General features: G+C 38.7%; 1 protein-coding gene across 1 annotated transcript in view; it reads left to right on the plus strand.

Moving 5' to 3' along the window:
* The window catches only part of LOC140732128 (uncharacterized), a 205,073-nt gene that overhangs the window by 35,053 nt on the left and 142,767 nt on the right, over positions 1-27,253 (plus strand). Inside the window, exons 7-13 of the mRNA XM_073054312.1 lie at positions 5,398-5,513; positions 7,890-8,023; positions 12,369-12,500; positions 18,013-18,197; positions 19,520-19,638; positions 22,889-22,989; positions 26,049-26,234. Of these exons, the coding sequence (XP_072910413.1) occupies positions 5,398-5,513; positions 7,890-8,023; positions 12,369-12,500; positions 18,013-18,197; positions 19,520-19,638; positions 22,889-22,989; positions 26,049-26,234 (973 nt within the window). The remainder of the gene's footprint in view (positions 1-5,397; positions 5,514-7,889; positions 8,024-12,368; positions 12,501-18,012; positions 18,198-19,519; positions 19,639-22,888; positions 22,990-26,048; positions 26,235-27,253) is intronic.

A 27,253-nucleotide genomic window follows, 5' to 3' on the forward strand; every position in this document is an offset into this window, starting at 1 on the left:
GATGGGGTGGAGTTTGTTAGGTGTGTTCAGGAAGGTTTCTTGACACAATATGTAGTTAAGCCTACAAGAGGAGAGGCTGTACTTGATTTGGTATTGGGAAATGAATCTGGTCAGGTGTCAGATCTCTCAGTGGGAGAGCATTTTGGAGATAGTGATCATAATTCTATCTCCTTTAAAATAGCATTGGAGAGAGATAGGAACAGACAAGTTAGAAAAGTGTTTAATTGGAGTAAGGGGAATTATGAAGCTATCAGGCAGAAATTGGAAACTTAAATTGGAAACAGATATTCTCAGGGAAAAGTACGGAAGAAATGTGGCAAATGTTCAGGGAATATTTGTGTGGAGTTCTGCATAGGTACGTTCCAATGAGACAGGGAAGTTGTGGTAGGGTACAGGAACCATAGTGTACAAAGGCTGTAATAAATCTATTCAAGAAGAAAAGAAAAGCTTACAAAAGGTTCAGAGAGCTAAGTAATATTAGAGATCTAGAAGATTATAAGGCTAACAGGAAGGAGTTTAAGAAGGAAATTAGGAGAGCCAGAAGGGGCCATGAGAAGGCCTTGGCGGGCAGGATTAAGGAAACCCCAAGGCATTCTACAAGTATGTGAAGAGCAGAAGGATAAGACGTGAAAGAATAGGACCTATCAAGTGTGACAGTGGGAAAGTGTGTATGGAACCAGAAGAAATAGCAGAGGTACTTAATGAATACTTTACTTTAGTATTCACTATGGAAAAAGACCTTAGTGATTGTAGTGATGACTTGCAGCAGACTGAAAAGCTTGAGCATGTAGATATTAAGAAAGGGGATATGCTCGTGCTTTTGGAAAGCATCAAGTTGGATAAGTCGCTGGGACCGGATGAGATGTACCCCAGGCTTCTGTGGGAGGTGAGGGAAGAGATTGCTGAGCCTCTGGTGATGATTTTTGCATCATCAATGGGGACAGGAGAGGTTCCCGAGGATTGGAGGGTTGCGAATGTTGTTCCTTTATTCAAGAAAGGAAGTAGAGATAGCCCAGGAAATTATAGACTAGTGAGTCTTACCTCAGTGGTTGGTAAGATGATGGAGAAGATCCTGAAAGGCGGGATTTATGAACATTTGGTGAAGTATAATATGATTAAGAATAGTCAGCATGGCTTTGTCAAGGGCAGGTCGTGCCTTATGAGCCTGATTGAATTTTTTGAGGATGTGACTAAGTACATTGATGAAGGGAGAGCAGTAGGTGTAGTGTATATGGATTTCAGCAAGGCATTTGATAAGTTACCCCATGCAAGACATTGAGAAAGTCAGGAGGCATGGGATCCAAGGGGACATTGCTTTGTGGATCAGGATCCGGCTTGCCCAGAGAAGGCAAAGAGTGGTTGTAGATGGGTTATATTCTGCATGGAGGTCGGTGACCAGTGGAGTGCCTCAGGGATCTGTTCTGGGACCCCTTCTCTTCGTTATTTTTATAAATGATCTGGATGAGGAAGTGGAGGGATAGATTAGTAAGTTTGCCGATGACACAAAGGTTGGAGGTGTTGTAGATAGTGTGGAGGGCTGTCAGAAGTTACAGTGGGACATTGATAGGATGCAAAATTTGCACCATCAATCCACGGTCAACCAGAGCAGAACCCGTCTCTTGTCGAGCGAACACTGGGAAAAGGCAGAGGGGGAAGGGGGCAGCACTGACTCAAGCCTGGATGCAATGCCACACCACGTCTGGTAGAGTGCATTGTCACCAACATCCTCTCCTCCCCCCACCACTCCCAATAGCACTCTGAGGCTCAGTCCTTGCACATACAGACAAGGACAAAGAGGATATCAGTAAAATACAATGAGGCAGAATATACACCTGTATAGTCCAGACTTCCCAGCACATTGAAATCATCAGTCAACCTCAACAGAGCACTGACTCTAGCCCGGATACTGTGCCACATGGCCCCTGGTGGAGCCATGTGACACCAAGGCTTAAGACTGAATCCTCGCATATATAGGCACATATTGAATATTAGTAAAATACAACCATGTACAGTATATAGTCCAGACAATTCAGTCCATTGAAATCTTCAGTCAACCACAACCGCGCTACGCTGCCCCCGGTGGAGCGCTCCATCTCGGGCACCTCTCCTCCGGCCGCTGTAAAGCATGTGACCCTATGGCTTGAGGCTCTGAGTCCATTGAGTGCTGCCAGAATCTGCAGTCAACTACAATAGAGCTTGTCTTCTGCCAAGCAAAACCCTGGGAGGACAGCACCGACTCTATTCTGGATGCTGCACCACACCGCCCCCAATAGAGCGCGCCGGCTTCATCCCCTCGCTCCTGGCAGCCGCAAACAGGTGACACCGTGGCTGGTGGCCTAGTCCTTGTTATGATCGAGGCCACACAGCTCCCATGTCATCTGCCCCTGCTCTCATCCAATTAATTAGTGAATCAGACTTGTGGCATACCAGATTAACAATGTCCAAAGGGTCTTGCACTCTCGAGAAAAGGACCAGTCGCTATTAGACTGTAAGTCTCCATTGACTCAGGCAGCAGCATGTCGTGCAGCTCCTTCATTAACTCTGCCAGTGAGCAACTCGCTGATGGTGTAGACCTGCAGTACTTTCTTAATGTATAGCAGGATCTTGTGATCATTAGAAAACTTTTAAATAGAACAGTAGTACCTTCTGTTGACCCTGTAGAAGCTGGAGTGACTGAACGCGCCACCATCTTGCTGGTTTTTGAAATGCTTTGGCAGCTGGCACAGAAACAATAGTCCAAATGGATTTTTTTTTGTTTCCTGTAAGAAGTAATAAAAAGGCATAATATATCTGGGGATGTGCCAAAACTGGAACAAATCATGCAGCAGCCCGACATAGTTGTACATATAGAACCAATATTTCAATCACTTTTCTGATTTCCCAATCACCTCACCTGGGTGTGCCCCATTCCTTTGCACGGACACATTCATCAAATGTCATGGTATAGTGAAGGGATTAGGACCCATATAGTCCTGAATATTTACTTTGAATTCCAGAAGTCTTGTGGAATCTGGTCAAAGGCAGACTGTGGTGAACTACATATACCTGTCTGGACACGCCCCCTGATGACTGCTCCTGTGGCTCCTCCCACAGACCCCTGTATAAAGGTGATGGAGGTCTGAGCCCGGCCTCTCAGTCTCCAGGATGTAGTATGGTGGTCAATCACTGCTCGTTCCTTCTTCCAGTCAATAAAAGCCGACACCTCGCTTTTACGTCTCAGAGTGAGTTATTGATGGTGCATCACAGACAAAGAAAATTTCTGCTGTTTAAAAAATCACCCTCTGTCAGCCATGTACTTCTCTCTGTTAAACACCAATCAGAAGCCCTGAGGAGAGCGGGAGCAAGGAGTACATTACCTTGTCCCTCCGCTGATTCTGCTCCCTCCAATACTAATGTTTAAATCAGAGAAACAAGATTGCTTCTTTAGAAAGGACTATAAATCATGTGTATTAAGTATTCATTCATTTCTTATAATACGTGAAATCACCTCCTTGTTTTGAACCGTGTCAAGTTAAATGCTTGAGCCAGATTTTGAGCCTCATACTAAACTTGACCAAACCCTGGAGTGTTTTAGGAAACATAATGCCTTTACCACAGGAAAAAGTTTGCAAGCTTTGTCAAATGAGAAGCCAAGCTAAAGATTAGAAAGTCTCCTGTCAGTAACATGAGGAGATGTCCAATACAGGGCTTTATTGTCTATTTTTGTTAACTTATAATGGAAGTTTTTGATGAGTTACTGTTGGTCTTTCCCTTTGGAACTCATTCATATATCATCACTTTAACTTGAATTTCAACAAGAAAATGTGATACTTCAGTATTCCAGGGAGAGTGAAGAAGCAAAAATACTACCATGTAATCATATGCACAAATGCTTTTTTTAAAGATAAACTTAAATCCTTTTTTTGTCCTTTGATTCACTTGATATAATAAGTTAGATGTAAATAATAGTTTTACATCTACTACAAGCATAGAGTTTTATGGCCTGTGTAGCTATTGGGCCCAACTTGTGCTAATGAGCTAAGTTTGAACTGCCCTAAAAGAGTTAAAGGAACCTGAGGGTTCCCCCCGCACAGAATTGTGTCTACGGAATAAGTGGCCAGAGGAAGTGGTTGAGGTGGCTACAATGACAACATTTTGGGTACATGTATAGGGAAAATTTAGAGAGATATGGGCAAATGTAAGCAAAATGGGACTAAGACTATCGCTTGGCATGGACAAGTTGGGCCAAAAGGCCCTTTTCCTGCTGCACATCTCTATGACAACAAAAGCAAGGAGATCAGAATACTGTAGTATCAAAGACCTGATTAGTGGCCTCAGTACATTCCCGTCTTCCGTATCTGCAAGCAGTGCCGAGAATGGAGTGTGCTGGAGATTTGATGTAGTACATCTGACTTCCCAATTCATCCTTGCACTCCGCACAACTTTTGCTTTTGCTGATTGTACTAAACTGAGGGGCCAGATATATTTCATATTTGCCCTGCAGCTTTGCACAAGCAAAGTAAGAATTCTAATCATTTGGATGGGATCACTGATGTCCATAAAAAGAGTTAAATTGTTTAGCTTTTTCTTTATTGTAAATATCATGTTTAAATTAACTTATATGAATTAAATGTATTGAAATAAGTTTAATATTTTTATTATTTTAATTAAATGAAAATGAAATTTATTTTTAAATTTCAATTATTTCTAAAGCTGAGAAGATCATCAGGGGTCTCTCTTCCCACCATTACAGACATTTACACCACACACTGCATCTGCAAAGCAAACAGCATTATGAAGGACCCCACGCACCCCTCATACAAACTCTTCTCCCTCCTGCCATCTGGGAAAAGGCACCAAAGCATTCTGGGCTCTCACGACCAGACTATGTAACAGTTTCTTCCCCCAAGCCATCAGACTCCTCAATACCCAGAGACTGGACTGACACCAACTTACTGCCCTCTACTGTGCCTATTGTCTTGTTTATTATTTATTGTAATGCCTGCACTCTTTTGTGCATTTTATATAGTCCTGGGTAGGTCTGTAGTCTAGTGTAGTGTTGGTGTTGTTTTGCATAGTTCAGTGTAGTTTTTGTATTGTTTCATGTAGCACTATGGTCCTGAAAAACGCTGTCTCATTTTTACTGTGTACTGTACCAGCAGTTATGGTCGAAATGACAATAAAAAGTGACTTGACTTGACTTAAATGTGTCTGACTATCACTGACAATCAGAGACTGAGTGTGTTCTTCTGACATCAAAAATGAGAAAAGGCAATGAGTACAAATTAAAGCCAGTGCATCTCAGGCAAAATAATGCCCTGCCTTTAATTTGTATTCAGTGCCTTTTCCCACTTTTGATCTTATATTTATATTTTTATAAATATGCTGTTTATGCATGTATTACTGATTTTTTTTCAGGTTATTTGAATCAGTGAAATACTTTTTCCCTCATGAGAATGCATATTTGGCTTTAGACACTACTTTTAATCTGACTATCAGTATAATGGACATTGTGCGCAACGTGGTTAATCGAGGTTAGTACTCCTTTATAATTTTATATTCACTGTTACAAGCAGCTATTTGTTACATCACCCAAACAGAAACATATTTTTTCTTTTTGGTTTTATTTTCAATAGAGACAATATCTTGGCTTTCCTTTTTTATTTCCGCTTGTTGAAATTATTTCAGTGTTGGCAACCCAGTGATGATCAGTTTCTGTGCGTAAAATTCAATTGGCATAGTCTTGGAGACAACAAATAGAGTTTGACCTTGTCACACGTGATATCCTGCACATTCCTGCCAGAGCCACTGGCTGAATATCAGAAGGATAGTCCCCAGTAATGTGGACAAAAGTTATATTATTAATCACAGCTTTAGTTAAAAGTTCATTAACTCACTGCAGACCTGGAATGGAACCTGAAACTTTACTGCTTAAATATGATTTGACAATTAACGTATTATAAAAGGAGAAACAAATAGCAAAATTGTAAAATTGGCAAAGCTATAGCACAGTATTCAAGGTCATAACATTCAATATTGTTGTCTAAACATGTAAAGGTGTTTAATTTTGTCTAACGGTATGGATTTTATACAACTAAGATCCTGTCAAAAACTGCATGCTGCTATTGAAAACTCCAAATTTTATCAGGGAAACTTTCAAGAATATCCAAAAGTGATTTGGGTTTTCTTTATTTTTTAAATCACCAAAATGCATTTTACAAGCACAACAAGATAAAACTGTTAAGTAGAGTGATATCTGAGTTTTAAAATATATATTTTTTTCTTATTTCCCTCTTTCATTATACCCTTGTGCTTTCTATACTTATCTTATTATCTGATACAGTTCTGAGATCTCAGCGTATGGTGTTAACATTTTTTTATCTTGACCTTGTCGTTCCTGTTCTTCAGCTTTCTGATCTGACCTCTGATCGTTTGGTTTGCAATTGAAGATGGGGTTATTCTGGATTAGACTGGGATTGCAATGATTTCTGGGTTACAGCGTATCATTCTGGAAGTTCAACCAGACTCTGATATTCAGTGTCAGCCATGGTGCTAATGATGCTTCTGAGCATTCTAGTTGTGAATCAGGCATAGGCCAGCAGATGGCCATGGTGCAGCTTGTTCTTTAGCAATGTTGTTTTAACGTCCTTTCACACTGAAAAGTCAAATTTCTCTAAGATGCTGTAGGGCTCTTGAAAGGTTCTTTGGCAAACTCCCAGTGGCCAAAAACTCTTTTACACTGAACTGTCAAATTTGCACTACATTTTCAGTACTACACATGGATATGAGATTTTGCATAAGGGGGTATGAGACTTGGGGCCTAGCATTTGAGGGGATTTCTGAAACTTGCAAAACCTAGAATAATTTGTTGGTTGGAACAGTAAGGTTATTTGGGATCAGAGTGTTTTCTAGTTTCAATGACATTAATAGGATTTTACCAATTTTGGGGATATTGATAGTCATTTGTTGTCTGTGGAGAGCATATTGACTGGCTGGATCACACCAATGCCCTTGAATAGAACATCCTATAAAAGGAGTGGATATGGCCCAGTCTATCATGGGGTTAAAGCCCAACCCACTATTGAGCACTTCTGCACAAAACATTGTCACAGGAAAGCAGAATCTATCATCCCCCATGACCCAGGACATGGTCCCTTCCCGCTGCTGCGATCAGGAAGAAGGGACAGGAGCCTGAGGACTCATACCACCAGGTTCAGGAATAGTTATTACCTCTTAGTCATCAGGCTCTTGAACCAGAGGGGAAAACTTCAACTTCACTTCATCATTGAAATGTTCCCAGAACCTTCAGGTTTGCTTTCAAGGATTCTTCATCTCATGTTCTCGATTTTTATTGCTTGCTTGCTTGCTTATTTATCTATCTATATATTTATTTATTTATACTATTTTCTTTCTTTTTCTATTTGCCTAGTTTGTGTCTTTTACACAAGTTGAACACCAAGTTGGTGTGGTCTTTCATTGATTCTATTATAGATTTATTGAGTATGCCTGCAAGAAAATTGAATCTCAGGTTTTCATAAGGTGACATGTATGCACTTTGATAATAGATTTACTTTGAACTTTATATAGGACCCAACAAACAAATAACTTCCATAAGCACAGTTATTTAACATTACTGAATCATCAGAGATGGAAAAAATCCAGTTTTGAGGACCTGCTGTCAAGCATTTAGCAGACAGAACTCTTTTTTTAAATCATTTTTTTTCATATTCTTTCAACTGAACAAAAAATGTGACAGGGCTGATATCACTTGTATGGCTACAATTAGTGCTCCTTCTTCAAAAATTCAATAGTACAGTTAAAATATGATTCTTGAATGAGAAAATGGCAAGGAGGTTAATATAAACTATATCAAGAAATATAAATAGTTAAAATACCATTTTAATTAATAGGTATGAAAATGGATCTGATACTTAAGGATGTTCTCTGGAATGCTGAAGAAGTTAAGTCAATATTAAATAATTTATTTAATCTGGATCCCGTTATAGTCGAGCAGCTGATGAATACCTCAATTCCTTTACTCAAGGTATGATGTCAATGACATGGTTATTTACATATATTTAAATATTTTTCATCTGATTCTGGATTAGGTTTGAAATCAGATGTAACAACTTGGATATTGAACAAGCCAGCCAATTTTTTTCAAACATTATCTGATAATGGAAAAATTATTCTGGAAACTATGTACTGGTTTGTTTTATTTAAACAGCTATGCAGAGGATACTACATAGCTTGACAAGAAAGAATTATTTGAATGTTGCATTTACATCCTTCTGTTTTCCACCTGGATATCTAACCCTCTAATTCCCTCTGACTTTTGGGATGATTGTGGTATAACCCTATCAATGTGATCACCCATTTCTTATTTCTGAATTCTACCCATATTATCTCATTAGCTGATCTCTTTAGAATATCAGTCCCGAGCTTTGATGGAATAACTTCCCTGATCAGCAGTTCAATACCCACTCCCCTTCTGCACACTCTTCTTGTATTGCTTGAAATATCTATACCTCAGAACACTGAGCTGTTCCCTCAGCCGTGTTTCTGTGATTGCAGCAATAGCATAATCCCATGTGCTGATCCACAATTGTATTGCCTTTAAGGCCCATTACCATGAAGTAAATGCAGTTAAATCTTTGGACCTCCTTATGCTTTTCCCTCCTGGCTCTGTCTACTCTCCTCTGAACTTGCCAGTTTTGCTTTCTACATGTGCTTCAACCTCCCCTCCTGCACTGTCCCACCCCCTGTCTCACTATATTAAACCCTCCCAAGTGCCACACCTGTCAAGAACCAACCTTCAAGATGTCAAATACTTAGGCTTTGTATGTTCCTGTTAGGGTGAAGAGCAAGGCTGGCAGATTTCAGGAAACTTGGTTGATGAGAGATAATAAGGCTCTGGTTAAGGCAAAGAGAGAGGCATATACTGTGCATAAGCATTTGGGAACTAGTGAATCTCTTATGAACTAAGAGAAATATAGGAGTGCATTTTAACAGAGAAGTTAGGAGGGCAAAAAGAAGATATGAGTAGGATCTGGCAGGCAAGGTGAAGCAATATCCCAAGTGATTCTATAGATATATTAAAAATATATATCTATGTAGAGGAGGCCGCACCGGGAGCACCGGATGCAATAGATTACCCCAACAGACTCACAAGTGAAGTGTTGCCTCACCTGGAAGGACTGTTTGGGGCCCTGAATGGTGGTAAGAGACGAGGTGTAGGGACAGGTGTAGCACTTACACTTGCAAGGGTAAGTGCCAGGTGGTAGATCTGTGGGGAGGGACGTGTGGACCAGGCAGTCGCGGAGGGAATGATCCCTGCGAAAAGCAGAGAGGGGTAGAGAGGGAAAGATGTCCTTAGTAGTGGGGTCCATCATCAGTGAGACCCGACACCAATATTACCTATCCAATATTTTTTTAAATGACAAAATCGAACCTGCTTCTACCACTTCTACCAGAAACTCGTTCCACACAGCTACCACTCTCTGAGTAAAGAAGTTCCCCCTTGTGTTACTCCTAAACTTTTGCCCCTTGACTCTCAACTCATGTCCTCTTGTTTGAATCTCCCCTACTCTCAATGGAAAAAGCCTATCCACGTCAACTCTATTTATCCCCCTCATAATTTTAAGTACCTCTATCAAGTCCCCCCTCAACCTTCTATGCTCCAAAGAATAAAGACCTAACTTGTTCAACCTTTCTCTGTAACTTAGGTGCTGAAACCCAGGTAACATTCTAGTAAATCTTTGTTGGCTTAAAAATAGTTTAAGCCAACAAAGTTCAGATCTTTTCCCCTTTCCTGTGACAGCTTTTTTATTATAATACAATAGAATAATTTCTGAATTATGTACCAAGTAAACAAATACAGTTTCAATGAGATAACATATTGTACTTCAGTAACGTTTCAAATGGAAAGACAGTTTCAATAGAATTCTATTTACAACGAAGAACATTCCTGGTTGTTGTTCCTTTCTGCTCCTTGTAGTGCACCAGGAAACAACGTTGCTGTTTCTTTAGCACTTTAGACTGTTTTTTATGAAGTCAAGTTGCTACCTCGATGGTCAACCCAGCACAAATGGAAAGTGTGCAAGGAGTGTTCAAACCCGAGACCACCCACCTTGAAGTCCAGTGCAGATGCCACTTCATCACTGGCCAGCTAAACATTCCTGGTGGGGAAACAAAAACATTACAAACTTCCCAGCGCCTGTGCTCTGTTCATCCATACAGCTTCACAGAATAAGAGTATAATTAACATTAACTAATCATAGAAGGTCCTTGTCATAAAGGATATCAAGGTGTAATGTTAACTCATTCTTTTTTTCCTATTTTTTTCTTTTCACTTGTCCTCATTCATCTTCCTATTTCTCCAGACAAATCAGCTATGATGACTAAGCTTTCCCCACCCTCTCTCAGAAGTACTAAGATCATTTGCGTCCTTCAGTCTCAATTGCTCTCCACCCAATCATAGACAGTCCCTTAGCCCTCTCCATTACATTCCCCTCTTTGTAACTTAAACTATATTTCCTTAAACATTAGCTCTGTTTTTCTTCCTATGTTTCCATCCATCCAATGGTTGCTACGTAAATGAAAGATTTAAATGACGTGCTCAACAGTATCTTAGTTTGATGCTGATGATGAATGGGGGCAGCTGAAATGACAGGCTAGACAAAGAATTGCCTTTTCTCTTTTCACAAATGTGGCATGATGTGCTGAGTATTTCCAGCATTTTTTCATTTTTATCTTAGATATACAGTGTGGTGAACTACATATACCTGTCTGGACATGCCCCCTGCTGACTGCTCCTGTGGCTCCTCCCACAGACCCCTGTATAAAGGTGATGGAGGTCTGAGCCCGGCCTCTCTGTCTCCAGGATGTAGTATGGTAGTCAATCACTGCTTGTTCCTTCTTCCAGTCAATAAAAGCCGATACCTCGCCTTTATGTCTCAGAGTGAATTATTGATGGTGCATCATACAGTATCTCCAGTTTTCTATTTTGAATTTTCAGAGAACTGTAACATTTTCCATTTTGAAAAGTATAAACTTCTCAGACAGCACTAGGACTCTGGGGGTCATTCAATATCCTCTAACTTGACCACATCACAGACACCTTTTTTTTCATTTCCTCTGACCCTTCCTATTCCTCTGTTATTTAAAGTGTACTTTATTTCAAACTTCTCCCAGGTCTGATGAAAGCTAATCAACTTGAAAAAAATTAACTGCTGCTTAATCTTCTGAGTGTTTCCATAATATTCTCTTTACACTTTTACTAAATCTGTGCCGCGTTTTAGGATTTGTTATAGTAAAAGATTTAAGAAGCAAAATTAAGAACTACAGACTGTTGAGTGAGCATTGAAATAACATTTTGTTATCGATATGGAACAACATTTTTGCTTTGTATACTTAATGGAATAGCTCAGTACTGTCTTGTTTACTCACTTCATTCATTTATGTTGATTACTTTAGAATATCCACATTAATGCAGCTTGCAGTATAACTTATGCAAATTAACTTAGTTTATTATTGTCACATGTAATGAGGAATGTGAAACAACTTGTCTTACATACTATCTACACACATCATTTCATTACAACCGTACATATTAAAACAATAATCGATAAGGTGTTACAAAAAAGTGCAGTCTAGAAAGACACTTAGGTGTCATATTATTTGTTCATTTCCTTGCTTTCCAGATCTTTGCTAACACACACACACATATAAACATTTTTGTTATTGTTGGATAACTTTGTGTCTCTTCTTGGGCCATCTCTGGTTTTGAGGTCTTTTTGGCATGGATTTTATTGCTGATAAAAAATGTTTTGTTTATATAAGCTTACTGTTTTAACTAATATTAGCCCACTATTCAATCCAAATAGCCAGCCAGTGGTGTGGTGGCATTCACACCCAACTTCGAGGCAAGTGGTCCCAGGTTTGAATCCGGCTGGCTCCTCGCATGCTTTCCATGTGTGCTGGGTTGAGCATCAAGCTAGCAACTCACCCTCATAAAAAACACAGACAAATGTTAAAGAAATGGCAAGGTTGCCACCCGAGATATGCCACATGGCACAGAAAGGAACAACAATTCATTCCATATACCAGTACAATTTTGAGCACACAATTAAGGCAACTTTTATGATAGATCTCATGCAGACTCTTGCATTTTTGGAAACTATATTTGATTTCCAAGTGAAAAATTTTATTAAAATTGGGCAGATAAAAATATTAACTTATCACTGAAGAATGAATTCTATTGAATTTGCATTATGTATAGTAGCTAGCTAAAAGATATAACCAAAAACCAATTATTGTTCAAGTTGGAACTTACTACGTGTGAAATATAACTTTCTTAATCAAGGTCTGCTTATTGTTTATAATTTCAGTTCCCCAGTTTGCTGAATGTGAATGAATTCCAATCATATAAGGCCGAGATGTTTAACGTACCTTTCTTCAATTGGAACTACATCTCGGGATTTCTGTTTCAATCCATTAATAAAATGGAATTACTCAAACAGGTAAGAAAAGTATGCAATAGACTATTATCCCAAAATATCTTAATTAATTCAGTTATCTTCTCATAATTGTCCTTTCCAAAAAAAAATCAAACTTGTAGCCTAACAAGTATGAAAATAAGGATGTAAATAAGGCTGAAAGAGTACAGAGAAAATTTACAAGGATATTGCTGGGACTGGAAGACCTGAGTTATAAGAAAAGATTGAATATGTTAGTACTGTATTTCTTGGAATATAGAAGATTGAGGAGAGATTTGTCAGAGGTATACAAAATTACGAGAGTTATAGATAGGGTAAAGGCATTTTCCACTGAGGTTGGGTGGTACTATAACGGGAGGTCATGGATTAAGTGTGAAAAGTTTAAGGGACACATGAGGGGAAACTTCGTAATTTAGAGTGTCATGAGAGTGTGGAATGAGCTGCTAGTGCAAGTTGTGCATGTATGCTGGATTCCAGCGTTTAAGAAAAGTTTGGATATTTACATTGATGGTAGGGGTATGGAAGACTATAGTCCAGGTGCAGGTTGAAGAGAGTAGACAGTTTAAATGGTTCAGCATGGACTAAATGGGCCAAATAGCTTGTTTTTATACTGTATTTTTCTATGACTCTGAGATGGACTGCAGTAATTTAACAAGACAAGAAAAGTGAGTATGGAACCGGAGGAGATAGCAGAGGTACTTAATGAATACTTTGCTTCAGTATTCACTATGGAAAAGGACCTTGGCGTTTGTAGGGATGACTTACAATGGACTGAAAAGTTTGAGATATAGACATTAAGAAAGAGGATCTGCTGGAGTTTTTGGAAAGCATCAAATTGGATAAGTCTCCGGGACCGGATGAGATGTACCCCAGGCTACTGTGGGAGGCGAGGGAGGAGATTGCTGAACCTCTGACAATGGGTTGCAGATGTTATTCCCTTGTTCAAGAAAGGGGGTAGAGATATCCCCGGAAATTTTAGACCAGTGAGTGTTACTTCAGTGGTTGGTAAGTTGATGGAAAAGATCCTGAGAGGCAGGATTTATGAACATTTGGAGAGGCATAATATGATTAAGAATAGTCAGCATGGCTTTATCAAGGGCAGGTCGTGCTTTACGAGCCTGATTGAATATTTTGAGGATGTGACTAAACACATTGATGAAGGTAGAGCAGTAGATGTAATGTGTATGGATTTCAGCAAGGCATTTGATAAGGTACCCCATGCAAGGCTTATTGAGAAAGTAAGGAGGCATGGGATCCAAGGAGATATTGCTTTGTGGATCCAGAACTGGCTTGCCCACAGAAAGCAAAGAGTGGTTGTAGACGGGTCATATTCTGCATGGAGGTTGGTGACCAGTGATGTGCCTCAGGGATCTGTTCTGGGTCCCTTTCGTAATCTTTATAAATGACCTGGATGAAGAAGTGGAGGGATGAGTTAGTAAGTTTGCTGATGATACAAAGGTCACAAATGTTGGAGGTGTTGTGGATAGTGTAGGCTGTCAGAGGTTACAGCAGGACATCAATAAGATGCAAAACTGGGCTGAGAAGTGGCAGATGGAGTTCAAACCAGATAAATGTGAGGTGGTTCATTTTGGTAGGTCAAACATGATGGCAGAATATAGTATTAATGGTAAGACTCTTGGCAGTGTGGATGATCAGAGGAATCTTGGGGGTCCAAGTCCATAGGACACTGAAAGCTGCTGCGCAAGTTGACTCTGTGGTTATAAAGGCATACGGAGCATTGGCCTTTATCAATTGTAGGACTGAGTTTAGGAGCTGAGAGGTAATGTTGCAGCTATATAGGACCCTGGTCAGACCCCACTTGAAGTACTGTGCTCAGTTCTGGTCACCTCACTACAGGAAGGATGTGGAAACTATAGAAAGGGTGCAGAGGAGATTTACAAGGATGTTGCCTGGATTGGGGAGCATGCCTTATGAGAATAGGTCGAGCGAACTCGGAGAGAATAGGACTGAAATGGCTTGCACGAAAGGGCACAGTTTTAAGGTGCTTGAAAGTAGGTACAGAGGAGATGTCAGGGGCAAGTTTTTTACGCAGAGAGTGGTGAGTGCATGAAATGGGCTGCTGGTGACGGTGGTGGAGGTGGATACAATAGGGTCTTTTAAGAGGCTCTTGGATAGTTATATGGAGCTTAGAAAAATAGAAGGCTATGGGTAATGCCACAGTAATTTCTGAAGTAAGGACATGTCTGGCATAGCATTGTGGGCCAAAGGACCTGTATTGTGTTGTAGGCTTTCTGTTTCTCTGTAAGGTTTCAGTTAGCCAAGTGGTCGCATGCTGTGTTCACAATACATTGATCTTCCGTCTGCCATGATGCATCAGGCAGCAGCACCGGCCTCGAATCTGCCCACCTCCAGAGGCACGAGAATCCAGCACCCTGAATGTGTGCTAGTCTTCCAGGCTGCATCCTTGGCATATCGAAAAGCAGCCGGCCATGAGGCCCTGAGAGCGGGTCCCATTTCCGCAAAGAACCAAAGTCAGCGTGGAACTCCAGGTCAGGCCTTCAAAAGGGGAAAAAAGATATTAAAGATAAAAATGGAGCTTCTTCTAAAGATGCAAGCAAATGAGTTGCCATTAAGCACCATCATCCTCCTAAGCTCCACCCCAGACTTACACACTTTGAAGAAGAGTAAACAATGTACTCTTTCTCATGAAGTTTTTTTTTAAATTATCTGTTTGTGATCGTGGGGAAGAGTGGATGGTCTGTACAGTATTGTAAAGTAAGATTTCCTTTTGGACATGTTCAAATAATGTATTATACGTAAAGAATGGATAAATATCATAGGAGTAACTATGTAAAGGAGATTCCAAATATCTGAAGGAATCATAGGGTTGTATTAATGGGTAAATTTAACTTCTCTAGTATTGACTGGGACTACCATATTGCTAACAGATTAGTTAGAGTTGAATTGATTCATTGTGTCCAGGAAATTTTTCTCAAGCAATATGTAGATTGCACTATAGAGACAGGGCAATACCTGACTTTGTCTTGGGAAATGAGCCTGGTCAAGTATCAGTGTGCCAGTGGGAGAGCAGTTGGGACGAGTGAACAGAAATCTGTTAACCTTAACTTGTGGAGTAGTCCTATTATTTTCCATGACTAATATGAAGTCCCAAGTTGAAGCAAGGCTGATTCTGATGGCATTAGACAGGATCTTGAAAAGGTTGACTGGGGGAGACTATTTGCAGGTAAGGGGGTGCCTGGCAAGTGGGAGGCTTTTAAGAGTGAGATAGAGAGAATTTAGGGTGAAATTCTGTTAGAGTGAAAACCAAGGCTAACAGGATTAGAGAGTCCAGAATTAGGGATTTTGAGTCTCTGGTCAGAAAAATCAGGCATACATGAGTGAGGTATGGGTGTCGAGGATCAATAGATTCCCCTGGGGAATAGAAGAAACATAACATCTACTGGGAAGATCCTGGGATGGTCCACTGGGAAGATTCTGGGATGGTCCACTGGGAAGGGCCCAAATAAATCGTATATGGAATTTAACTCAGACAAATGAGGAGTGATACATTTTGAGATGAAAAATCAGGCCAGGGCAGACACGATGAATGGCCAGGCTTTGGGGAATGTAATAGTACAGACAGACCAAGTAGGTAGTTCCCTGAAGATGAGACACACAAAGAAAAGGTGGTGAAGAAGTTATATGGCAGTCTTTTCTTTATCTGAAGTCATTAAGTAGTTGTGACGTGATGTTATAGCTGTACAAGATGTTGTAGAAAACTATACTTGGAATATTGTGTGCATTTCTGGTCACCATACTATAAGGATGCCATTAAGTTGGAGCGAGTGCAGAAAACCTTCACAAGGATGCTCCCAAGACTGGAAAGCTTGAGCAAGAGATGAGAATCCAGCCTCTACAAGCTAGATTTTGTTTGACAATGACCAATACTTATGGTCAACGTCTGTATTAAAGATATTAATATTGAATCTGTAAGAAAGGAATACAACAAGTTTAGAGAGGGGGTGTTAGAGAGTGAGAGAAGAGCAAGCTTGCACTGAGGTGGGGACTAAAATGACAAAAATAAGGCAGTTGTTGAAGACACGTTTTTGACTCAGGGAAGGAAAGTCGAGAATGAAAATGGCAGAAGATCAGTCTGGAAGGAGGAGCCACTTTAAAGAAGCCAAAGGGGAAAAAAACTATTTGTAACAGAGTTGAAATGAAAGACTTATTGAAGCAAATATCTAGTCTAGTGGTTAAATATTACCAAATATTACCAGTTGGTCTATTTCTGCTTTTGTTTTAAATATTTTTATTTTCATGATAAATTCTATTAGCAAATCTTTTCCTGTGTAATATGCCTTTTAAGAAGTTAAAGTGGAAATCCCATTGCAAAATTTGGCCTTGCTGATGCACCATCAATAACTCTCCGAGATGTGAGGTGAGATATAGGCTTTTATTGGCTGGAAGAAAGAACAAGCAGCAATTGACAACCATACTACATCCTGGAGACTGAAGCCAGGGCTCAGGCTCCAATCGCCTTTATACCGGGGTCCGTAAGAGGAGTCACAGTCTGTGGGAAGAGCCACAGGAGCAGTCAGCAGGGGGCGGGGGCATGTCCAGCCAGGTATATGTAGTTCACCACACTTGCCTTGGTTTTATTGTTGCAGAAATTAACATAATCTTAGTTCTGCTATTTCTGATGTACCTAACCGTAATCCAATACCACTGCCAAAAATCTAGCCAGTACTATTTCACTTCCTGTTTTCTGTATTCAAGAAAAGTGAGTTAAAATATTGTATTTATTTATTTACAATTTTTACATATATCTTGTGAGAATGATTTTTATTCCATATCTGAAAGTTTTGGGTATTGATTTGTGAATTCTGTAAAAGTGAAGTTCGGTAACTTGAACGGCTGTAACACGGGTGACAAATGCAAGTGAGATTGATCTTTATACATCAATATCTTCAGTTATACATAGTTACTTTAGTCAATGTAAGAGCATTTATTTTAAGTTCAAGTTAATGAAATGTGAAAATCAATTACAGGCCATCCTAGGTTATGAGGACTTGACTTGTGAACACCCCTATTTAAGAATCAGCTCACTGAATATTCATACCTAAGGCTGGCACAACTAGTTTTTGCTCTCTTTCTCCAATTTTAGTAATTGTTCTTTCTTAGCAGTCGTGTGCTTTTGATGTAATTTATTACAATACTGTGGACTGTGGTTACCATATCAAGTGATTTTTGTGTATTTTCTGACTTACGGGTATCAGTAAAAACAGAACCTATTTATTACCTAGGGACAATTTGTGGTTAGTTTCAGAAACTTTAGCATGGAGAAATTGCTAAAATAATCTTAATCTGAAAATGGAGAATATTCACAAAGCTAACTCCACCTAGGATCTATAAGTAAATAAATTGTAAAACCTTATTGGATTTTAATGTGGAACACAAGATAAATAAATATTTAAAAATCTTAATTGTTTGACCTCATGAAACTGAGGCCATATTTTTGAGGGGTAGTGAGGTAGATTTGGTATCTGTTTTGACGTGCTCTTTTTTATGTTTTAAGGTCTTCGAGCGATTGGACCTAGATGAATACTTTGTGACCAAGTTTGATCAAATGTTGACAGCAGCAGTGAGACCTTTAACATTCAACCAGAGTTCAGATGTAGCTAATTCAACACAAATTGTTTACCTACTAAGTAACGTCAGTTGGCTCATTGTGAAGTCTAAACACAATGCATCATCGGAAGAGTGAGTCATAGATTTTATTATTTGTCTTGCATGTGCCTCTGCTGATAAGAAAATGTTTATTTTCCCTTGCACTTTAGAATGACTATTTGAATTAGGAGATTTGGTATGGAAATCTCTATCTAATCCAGAACACAAATGAGATGAGAGTCAGTTTTTTCCAAAAACAATAATTTGAGAATATGTGTAAAGTTGTAAGGGAACTTGTGTATCGATAGCTAGAAATGGAGCTTTGACCTTTGTATATCCTAGATTATAGTTTTCTATTAAAATAGTGTAGGATGTTAGTGATAACTTTCTGATATTATTACAATTGCTATGTGGATTGACAACATCTAGGTTTTATCCATGTAATGCCCAGGCTGTGCCACAAAATTAGAAATGATATCTATCCAGGACACTGTTGAGCACCAAGAAGCAGCTGCTTAAGGAACAGCACTTCTAAGTTTAAGGACAGGAGGCAGTTTGCTTGATTATACCAGCGAATTAACTACTGAGTAGAAGGACAAAAGAGGGGGGGGGGGGAAACTAGATGATTTGAAAACTGGATAGAATAAAAAAAGAAAATACTGAACTTTTTGTAGACTATAAGATAACGTTATATGTAACAAGAAAACACATGTAAGCTCCTTTCCAGAGATTTTGAGCAAACCACCAGCCACCCATCCATAGCCATTTAGTGCTCTGAAAGAAATAGAATGGATTTGCTGGCTCCAAAGTTCATGTGAATTTCAGAATATTTATAAAGCAGTGCATCACCTACATGTGACTCTGCTCTGTTCTGTTTAAAGAGAGCATTAATTCTCATCTCTTTAGTAGTACAGGTGATTATGGTTTTGGAAATCCATCAGAGATATATTCTGGCATTGAGGCATACAGCCAATGTTTGTAAATAATTTAATTTAAGCATTATATATTCTATATTTCTATTATTTAATTCTATATTTAAGGAAACATTTAGAGAAACAACGCAAATGTTACAATAAAGGAACAGTGGAATGACCAAATAAATCTGAGTCTTTTCAACTAAACAATGATGAACTTATTAGCTTATTTATAAGTAAATAGATTTTTGAAGCTTTGTAAAAATTTTACAAAGTATAAGTTTAGTATTTTAAATATACTTAAGTTGCATGTTTCTGTGCCAAATAACAAAATTGAGAAGGGAAGAATCCTAACAGAGACAGAAAATACTTCTTGTTTTTTGAACCTGTTTGAGATTCAGTTCAAAACACTCTTAAAGATGTTTTCAATAAGCAGTTACACCCAAATCAGTATTGTAATGCCCATGTGCCAATAAATTAACATTTTATTTATATTTGCAGAATACAGAAGTACCAACACAATTTGGAGTCTTTGCCACAGTGGCCTCAGCTCAAATGTTTTCTTGTGAAAGACAAATTATTCAGGGACTATACTATTGAAATAATCACATTTGAGAAAGGTAAGATGATTAATGTCATTCTGAGACGGGTAACTTTTATGAATAATTCTAGCTTCGCAGTTGTGGGAGGGGACAGTTTACCAAAGAGTTCAAGGAGTCCAGATTTTTTGGACTGAATTTGAACTTACTGTGCAGCAAAAGTTGGTATCATTCTCAGTTGCGCATGTGAATGAGTCTTGTCTTGCTGCTGTTATTTTGTTGCTTGAATTGTTCTATGAACATGGTGGGACTGCTATGTCTGCGCTGGAATGCGTAGTGTGACACTTGTGGGCTGCCCCCAGTACATCCTTAGTTTGTGTTGGTTGTTGAGGCAAATGGCACATTTCACTGTATGTTTCAATGTACATGTGTTAAATAAAATAAAAATTAACCTGAATCTAAAATGAGGTGATGTAGAATCCTACTTTGACCCTGCTGTGCCTATTTGCACCAATCTTCTTGAAGCATCTTCCTTCTTGATCTTCGTGCTTTGTGTTAAACCAGATTCACTATACCCTTTGCCGACCTTGTAGGGCCTCGGATCTCCTTTTGGCTCCTGGCTGAAACACTTTGCTGCTTTTCATTATTGTTCCAGTGTCCTCATTGCATCATTTCCCAAGCACCTCTTCAATATCAATTGGCCACCACCTAACCATTCCACAACCTCAGCAGCTCCTCTATCCTCCAAGTGTATCACTTCCCTTGCAACTTTCAGCACATTCCCTCAGTACCTGTCATCTCTTGGTTCTGCAACATCATCTCAGGCCTCCCTCTGAATTTCTCCCTTGCACTTTAATGCCATGGGCACACTCCTAGAACTTCATTTATCAGAACTTTCTCCATCATCTCCTTATTTTTCAACCTCATGATTCGCTTCCCACATCAAGATGGCTTCTCCTCTGTTCATCTGCTTCCCCTGTATTCAGAACTCTCCTGAACAGTCTAAGACTTCTACCTCTTAGTAATGGCAGAAGATTATGGAGGTTTATTTGTACCTTTGTACTGAAGAGGAGTTTCATGAGCAATGAAATACTTGATGCTTTTCCAGAGTGTTCTGGTTTGCTGAGAATCTTTGCCATTCTTGCCACAGCAGTGTCTTCAGAAATCCAGCAGGTGGCAGTATATCAGTGATTTTTCCAGATGATGTGCAACCAATGACATAAAATATATCATTGATCAAATGGCTGTGTTTTTGTTTTAATGATTCCTCAATTGGAATTCAGTTTTTAATGAGCTTCTAATAACTAATTCAAAGTATAATTCCGTTATTAGAGTTGGGTAGAAATTTATCCACAGGCAATTGAACTAGTTCAAGTTCAAATGCAAGTTTATTGTCAGAGTCAGGTTATAAATGCTATGAAAATTAGCTTTCTGCAGCAGCATCACAGTGCATTACATGACAAGGACAAACAAAAGTTATCATAAAAAATAGCATAAATTATACATAAATTACACATTTACAAAATAAACAACAGAATAAATGTAATGACTCCAGTACAAGTAAAATTGAATCAGGATCAGGTTTATTATCACTGGCATGTGACGTGAAATTTGTTAACTTGGCAGTGGCAGTGCAATGCAGTACATAATCTAGAAGAGAAAAAAATAAAATGAAAATAATAATAATAAGTAAATCAATTACAGTATATGTATATTGAATAGATTTAAAAAAATGCAAAAAACAGAAATACTGTACATTAAAAAAAAGTGAGGTAGTGTCCAAGGGTTAAATTGTAACATTTTGGCAGTTATGTATTGTACTCTGGACCCAAAATCTATACCAACTCTTGTATTGCTTCTAGCATTGGAGATGGAGAATATGTAAACGTCACTCCACTCTTTAAGAAGTGAGGGAGGGAGGCAAAAGACTGGAAATTATAGGCTGGTTACCCTGACTTCAGTGGGTGATAAGATTTTAGAGTCTATTATTAAGGATTAGGTTTCAGGGTACTTAGAAGCACATAATAAAATAGGCCAAAGTCAGCAGAGTTTCCTCAAGGGGAGATCTTGTCTTACAAACCTGTTAGAATTCTTTGAGGAAGTAGCAAGCAGAATAGACAAAGGAGAGTCAGTGGATATTATTTACTTGGATTTTCAGAGGGCCTTTGACAAGGTGTCACACATGAGGCTGCATGTTTTTACAGCAAAGGTATCAACATGGATAGTTTATGAGGTTTATCAGAATGATCCAGGAGATCATATTCCTTTCTCTACATATAAGGAGCATTTGATGGCTCAGAAGGACAAGGTGGGATCTCATTGAAAACAATTGAACATCGAAAAGCCTGGATGGAGTAGATGTGGAGAAGGTTGTTTCCAGTAGAATCTGTGAAATTTATTGCTATCAACGACTGTGGAGACTGTCATTGCGGAGGTTGATATGTTCTTGATTAGTAAGAGTGTCAAAGGTTATGGTAAGAAGGCAGAATGGTGTTGAGAGGGAAAAGTAAATCAGTCCTCTACAGATCTCTACAAAGTGATCCTAATTAATTACAAATAAAAAACACAAAATAATTGAATGCAAAATAACTCACCCCCTTCAAGTCAGTATTTAGTAGATGCACCTTTGGCAGCAATTACAGCCTTGAACCTGTGTGCATCTAGTCTTTGCACATCTGGTCTTTTGTCTTCATGGTGTAGTTTTTGCCGGGATACTGACTCACTAGCAGTTGGACCTACCAGATATAGGTGTATTTTTATTACAATCAATTGAAATACCTTGATTTCACACAGGTCTCCAAAAACAGATCTCCTTTTAACTAATTATGTGACTTCTAAATTCATTTGGCTGCACCAGTGATCATTTGATGTGTCATATTAAAAGGGGATGTATCCTTATGCAATCAATTATTTTGTGTTTTATATTTGTAATTAATTTAGATCATTTTGTAGAGATCTGTTTTTACTTTGACATGAAAAAAGTCTTTTTCAGTTGATCAGTGTCAAAAAAGCCAACTTAAATCCACTGTGATTCAATGTTGTAAAATATCTAAACTTCCAAGGGGTTGAATACTTTTTATAAGAACTGCAAGTGTAAGCGTTCGGCACAGACTAGAAGGGCTGAGGTGGTCTTTTTCCGTGCTGTAATTGTGATATGTTATATGGTTATATGGTATAGTCTTATGATAATTTCTCAGCACTCTTGTTAGCATTTCATAATAAAAGGATCCTAAAGGAATTGGATAACATTGTTGAATAGATATAAATCTTTCATTTCTGGAACTTGTAAAAATGTAACTCAAACTGTTTTCTTTTCCCCTTTTATTTTCAGACCTTTTTATTCTACTGAAGAAGGTGTACGCCAACTTGGGTTTGAATGATGTGGATCGGATTATTATGGATGTTGATATCCTAACATCAGAAATTAAAATGGTAAATTAATGAAACCCCCATGAAAACACCGACAACCTGACTGATTATTGTCAAGTGTTTCTAGCTTCTTGCTTTGGATAGGTTGTGATAGAATGATTTATAATTGTTAATATCATTAGTTAAAAGAAGGACAATACATTTTCCTCATGTATTCAGTTACAGTTCTAAGCATTCCTTTTGTAAACACAGAACAGTAGAACCTAATGAAGGTTTAATAAAACACTTTAAGGATTGAGCTGTCATGGTAGGTTAGATATCCAGTCAGATGAATCTGTAACTTGTCTCTTTACTCTGTGTCCTATTGAAGGCCCCTTCAGTGTAGAACATTGATTAATTCTTTTTACAATTATTCATCTTATTTCATTTTCATTTCTCTCTAATCTTTCTAGCACATTGCATAGTTGGATTACCTCCAGACTTTCAGTTTCTGTTCATTTATCTTCTGGGCTCTTGTGTTTTTTTTGTTAATCTCTGGTATTTTAATTGGAATTGTTAGTGTGGAAAGTCATCCTCAACTGCTTCCACTACACAGAGATATGTATACATAGCTTTGTACTCCACTTCCAATATTCAACCCCATTCTGTCTGATGGAATTAGATTTAAGGAGTGGAATGCAGTGCCTTAGCTGCTACCATAAAGGCGTTTTCCAGGTGTTATTTCAAGTTCGAGTATCATTCAACCATATACATATATACAGCTAAATGAAACAACATTCTTCAAGGACCAAGGTGTTACCCGGCCTAATGGTCCTTCTGCCTGATGGCAGAGATTGTGGGACCGATGGGGAGGGGTCCTTGACAATGCTGAGAATACAGTGCTTCTGGTGTGTGTCCTGGCCTGTTTGGGGGAGAGGGAGACCCTGGTGATTCTCTCAGCAGTCCTCACAATCCATTGCAGGGCCTTGCAGTTAGATTCCTTGCAATTCCCGTATTCCCCACAGGGCTGCGTTTTTGAAATTCATTTCAGTGTAGTCAATGGAACTGTATTTTGGAGGCTGAGCCCGTTAATTTATTGGTGCATCTGGGATCCCATCAGCAATCAAAAGGCAGGTAGTCGACGGTGAACCTTTGCTCACCTTCCACATTTGCCTCCACTTTTCAATCATCCTCGATGCTTTAACCGGCAAATAATAGATGCTTTAATCGGTGAAATGAAGTCGAACATCAGCTTGCGCCACATCTCAAAGTTTCTTTGCCTTGATGCCTGAGGATTTGAGCTCAAGTTTGTGCTCACTTCCTGAAATCTTCTCAGGGGCAGCAAAGTGCTGAATCAATTCCAAACTGTAAATCACAGGCTCTAACAGTTCATACTGCACCTGCCCACTCACTTACCTCCTCTAAATTGTCTTTAAACATCCCAGTCACAACTCAAATTCCCATTTGGTTCTTTTCAGTAATGAATTTGGAATAGGAACCATATGTAATATTTCTTAATTATTGACATATACACTCAGTGGCCACTTTATTAGGTACACCTGTATACCTGCTTGTTAATACAAATATCTAATCAGCCAATCTTGTGGCAGCAACTCAATGCATAGAAACATGCAGACATGGTCAAGAATTGTTGTTCGGACCCAACAACAGTATGGGGAGGAAGTGTGATCTAAGTGAATTTGACCATGGAAGATAGTTGGTGCCAGGCAGGGTAATTCGAGTGTCTTAGACTCGGCTAATTTTTTTGAATTTTCAGATACAACAATCTCTAGACTTTTACAGAGAATGCTGCGAAACCAAAATAAAATCCAGTGAGCAGCAGTTCTGTGGGCAAAAATGTCTTGTTATGGAGAGAGGTTCAGAGGAGAATGGCCAGACTGGTTCAGGCTGACAGGAAGGTGACAGTAACTCAAATAACCACATCTTCAGTGGTGTGCCGAAGAGCATCTCTCAATACACATGTCAAACCTTGAAGTGAATGGGCTACAACAGCAGAAGACAATGAACGTGCCATGAGGGTATATTAAATAGTCGAGGCTCGTGTAGTGATTCTTGCAGTAACATTGTCTGCTATCCCAAGAAAATTCTGTTTATTCCTATGTTATCTCCCATCTGAAAGCCATCCATTTAGGATTATTACAATTTTGGTTAAAACTAGCATTACACTCAATGATTTCCTTCTCAATGAATTTCCTTCTTAATGAGCCAGCAGATAGATAATGGGTAGATGAGAAAATCTTGGTTCCAGATATACTTGACCTTATCAATAGTGGATAATAATCTGTGGGACAGAAGAATTTTTCTTCTTTTCTGAAGCATCAGCAATGTTGATTTTGGCAGGGTTGATATATAGTCAATCTTGGATAATCTTGCATCCTTAGGACTTGGTACTGCAGATTTTCCAAATATTGTATATTGCTTTTATTAGTGATATTCCTAGTATGATTTCCCTGTCAATCTGTGGAGATTAAAGGAAACAGAGCCAGGTAAACTTAAAAGGAGCTCGGAAGCAGCCAGTTCAGTTTAAAGGGAACACTAGAAATGGGCCATAGTGAGTTTAGAGGTAGCTTTGGAGACAAGAACTGGATATGATTAAAGGGTACATGGGAAATGGGGCCCTGATGTGGTTAAGTTGAGCTCCGTAACTCCCACCTGGTGAGTTAGATGCTGGATCATCAGGATTTCCAACCAACTGCATGGCAGGTTATCAGTGTTATCAAAAGATAACCACAGTCAAACCAGTATCCATAAACTGTACCATAACATCCAAATTCTTATACTCAATGCAAAGTAAGCATACCAAATGTCTTTATCACTAACCAAATCACCTGAATTAACAGTCTCCGGGAGCTATGTCCAGCTTATGGGAGTATCCAAGCATCAAATATGCATGCCAGCCGCTGATGGCTGAAACCTTGAGGGATAGTGTTGGGCAAAAGTTTAGTAGATCTTGTCTACCTACCTATCTAAATAGGTAGTAGATTACAAGTGGATTCAGACCTTTTATTGAGACTCCACAGTTGTATGTCAGAACCGTATTCAACCTGTGCTGAAGAACCTTGTTTTGACATTACATTAAGTATTTATTTTAAAAAAGTATTTTTGTTTTATATCCTTTTTAGATCTTGACCCAAAATACAACTGTCACATGCAATGATGTCGTTTTGAAGCTGAAGGGTGTTCTCAATCTTCCAGAGGAACCATTTTTAAATGATGCTTTAACAACCATGACCTGTGGGCATCAGGAGCCCAGCGATCCCTGGAACATTGCTAAATATTTCCCATCCACCATGAGATGGTTTGAAGCTGTGAGTTGTAATTTATGCAAACAGTAATGAAAATAAGTAATATGTATTATCTGAATGGTTTGTAATTTCTTAGTGTGCAATACCTATTTTTGTAGCAAACATTCATCAACACTAACTGTCTCAATTGCTATTTTAGAATAGAGAACTGACTTTAGAAAATAAATTTTAAGTGAACCCATTTCCTACCTGCATATAGTTTAGTATTATTGAAGTCTCTTTGCTGCTAGATGCATTTTGGGTCATCTGTTCGTATTTTGTTATGGCTGTGGAAAAGAGCCACATGCTACTATTTCCACTCTATGGCCATTAGCTCAAAAGATGAAAAGTAATTTCAGACAACTACTGGAAATGATGGTACGTAAGAAGTATGACAAATATTTTTAACATTAATAAAAATCTTACTCTTGGTAAATCATACTGAAGGAAGATAGTTTTGAAAACTGGGAACTGTGGTGTGGTAGCTTAGTTACTGGAATAGTAGTGCTGAAGTCTGCACTAAAGATCCAGAAACAGAGGTTTTGAGTTATCACCGTCGCTGAGGAATTTAATTTTAATTTATTTATCGACCCTAAAATTGAAAATAATTAGTTTATGATAACCATTAAAGTTAGAGTTGTAGAGTAATACAGCAGGAAAGCTGGCCTTTCTACCAACCATGCCATCATTGGTGCTGAAGAATTTCAGAGTTGTATACTTTGAACCTTTGAACTTTTGGTCCCTTTTGCCTGCATTTGACCCATATCTCTCCATTCCCCTCCTGTCCATGTACTAACTTAAACAAATGTCTTTTTTAATGAACTTTTTTATAAGTTTCTACAATGCAACAACAAAAAAACCCGAAAAAAGAGGTTTATACAGTGCAAAACAAACGTATCAAATGTACAGTTCATAACAGTTAAGGAAATCACCCATAGTAGAATCGTATAAAGTTAGTTACCACCCCACACTCCCACTACCCAACTCCAAGCTAAACTTACGATGTATAGAAAAGTTGATCAGAACTTTTATCACCACAGAGC

The sequence above is a fragment of the Hemitrygon akajei genome, chromosome 8, assembly GCF_048418815.1.
Source record: "Hemitrygon akajei chromosome 8, sHemAka1.3, whole genome shotgun sequence".
Classification (NCBI taxonomy): domain Eukaryota; kingdom Metazoa; phylum Chordata; class Chondrichthyes; order Myliobatiformes; family Dasyatidae; genus Hemitrygon; species Hemitrygon akajei.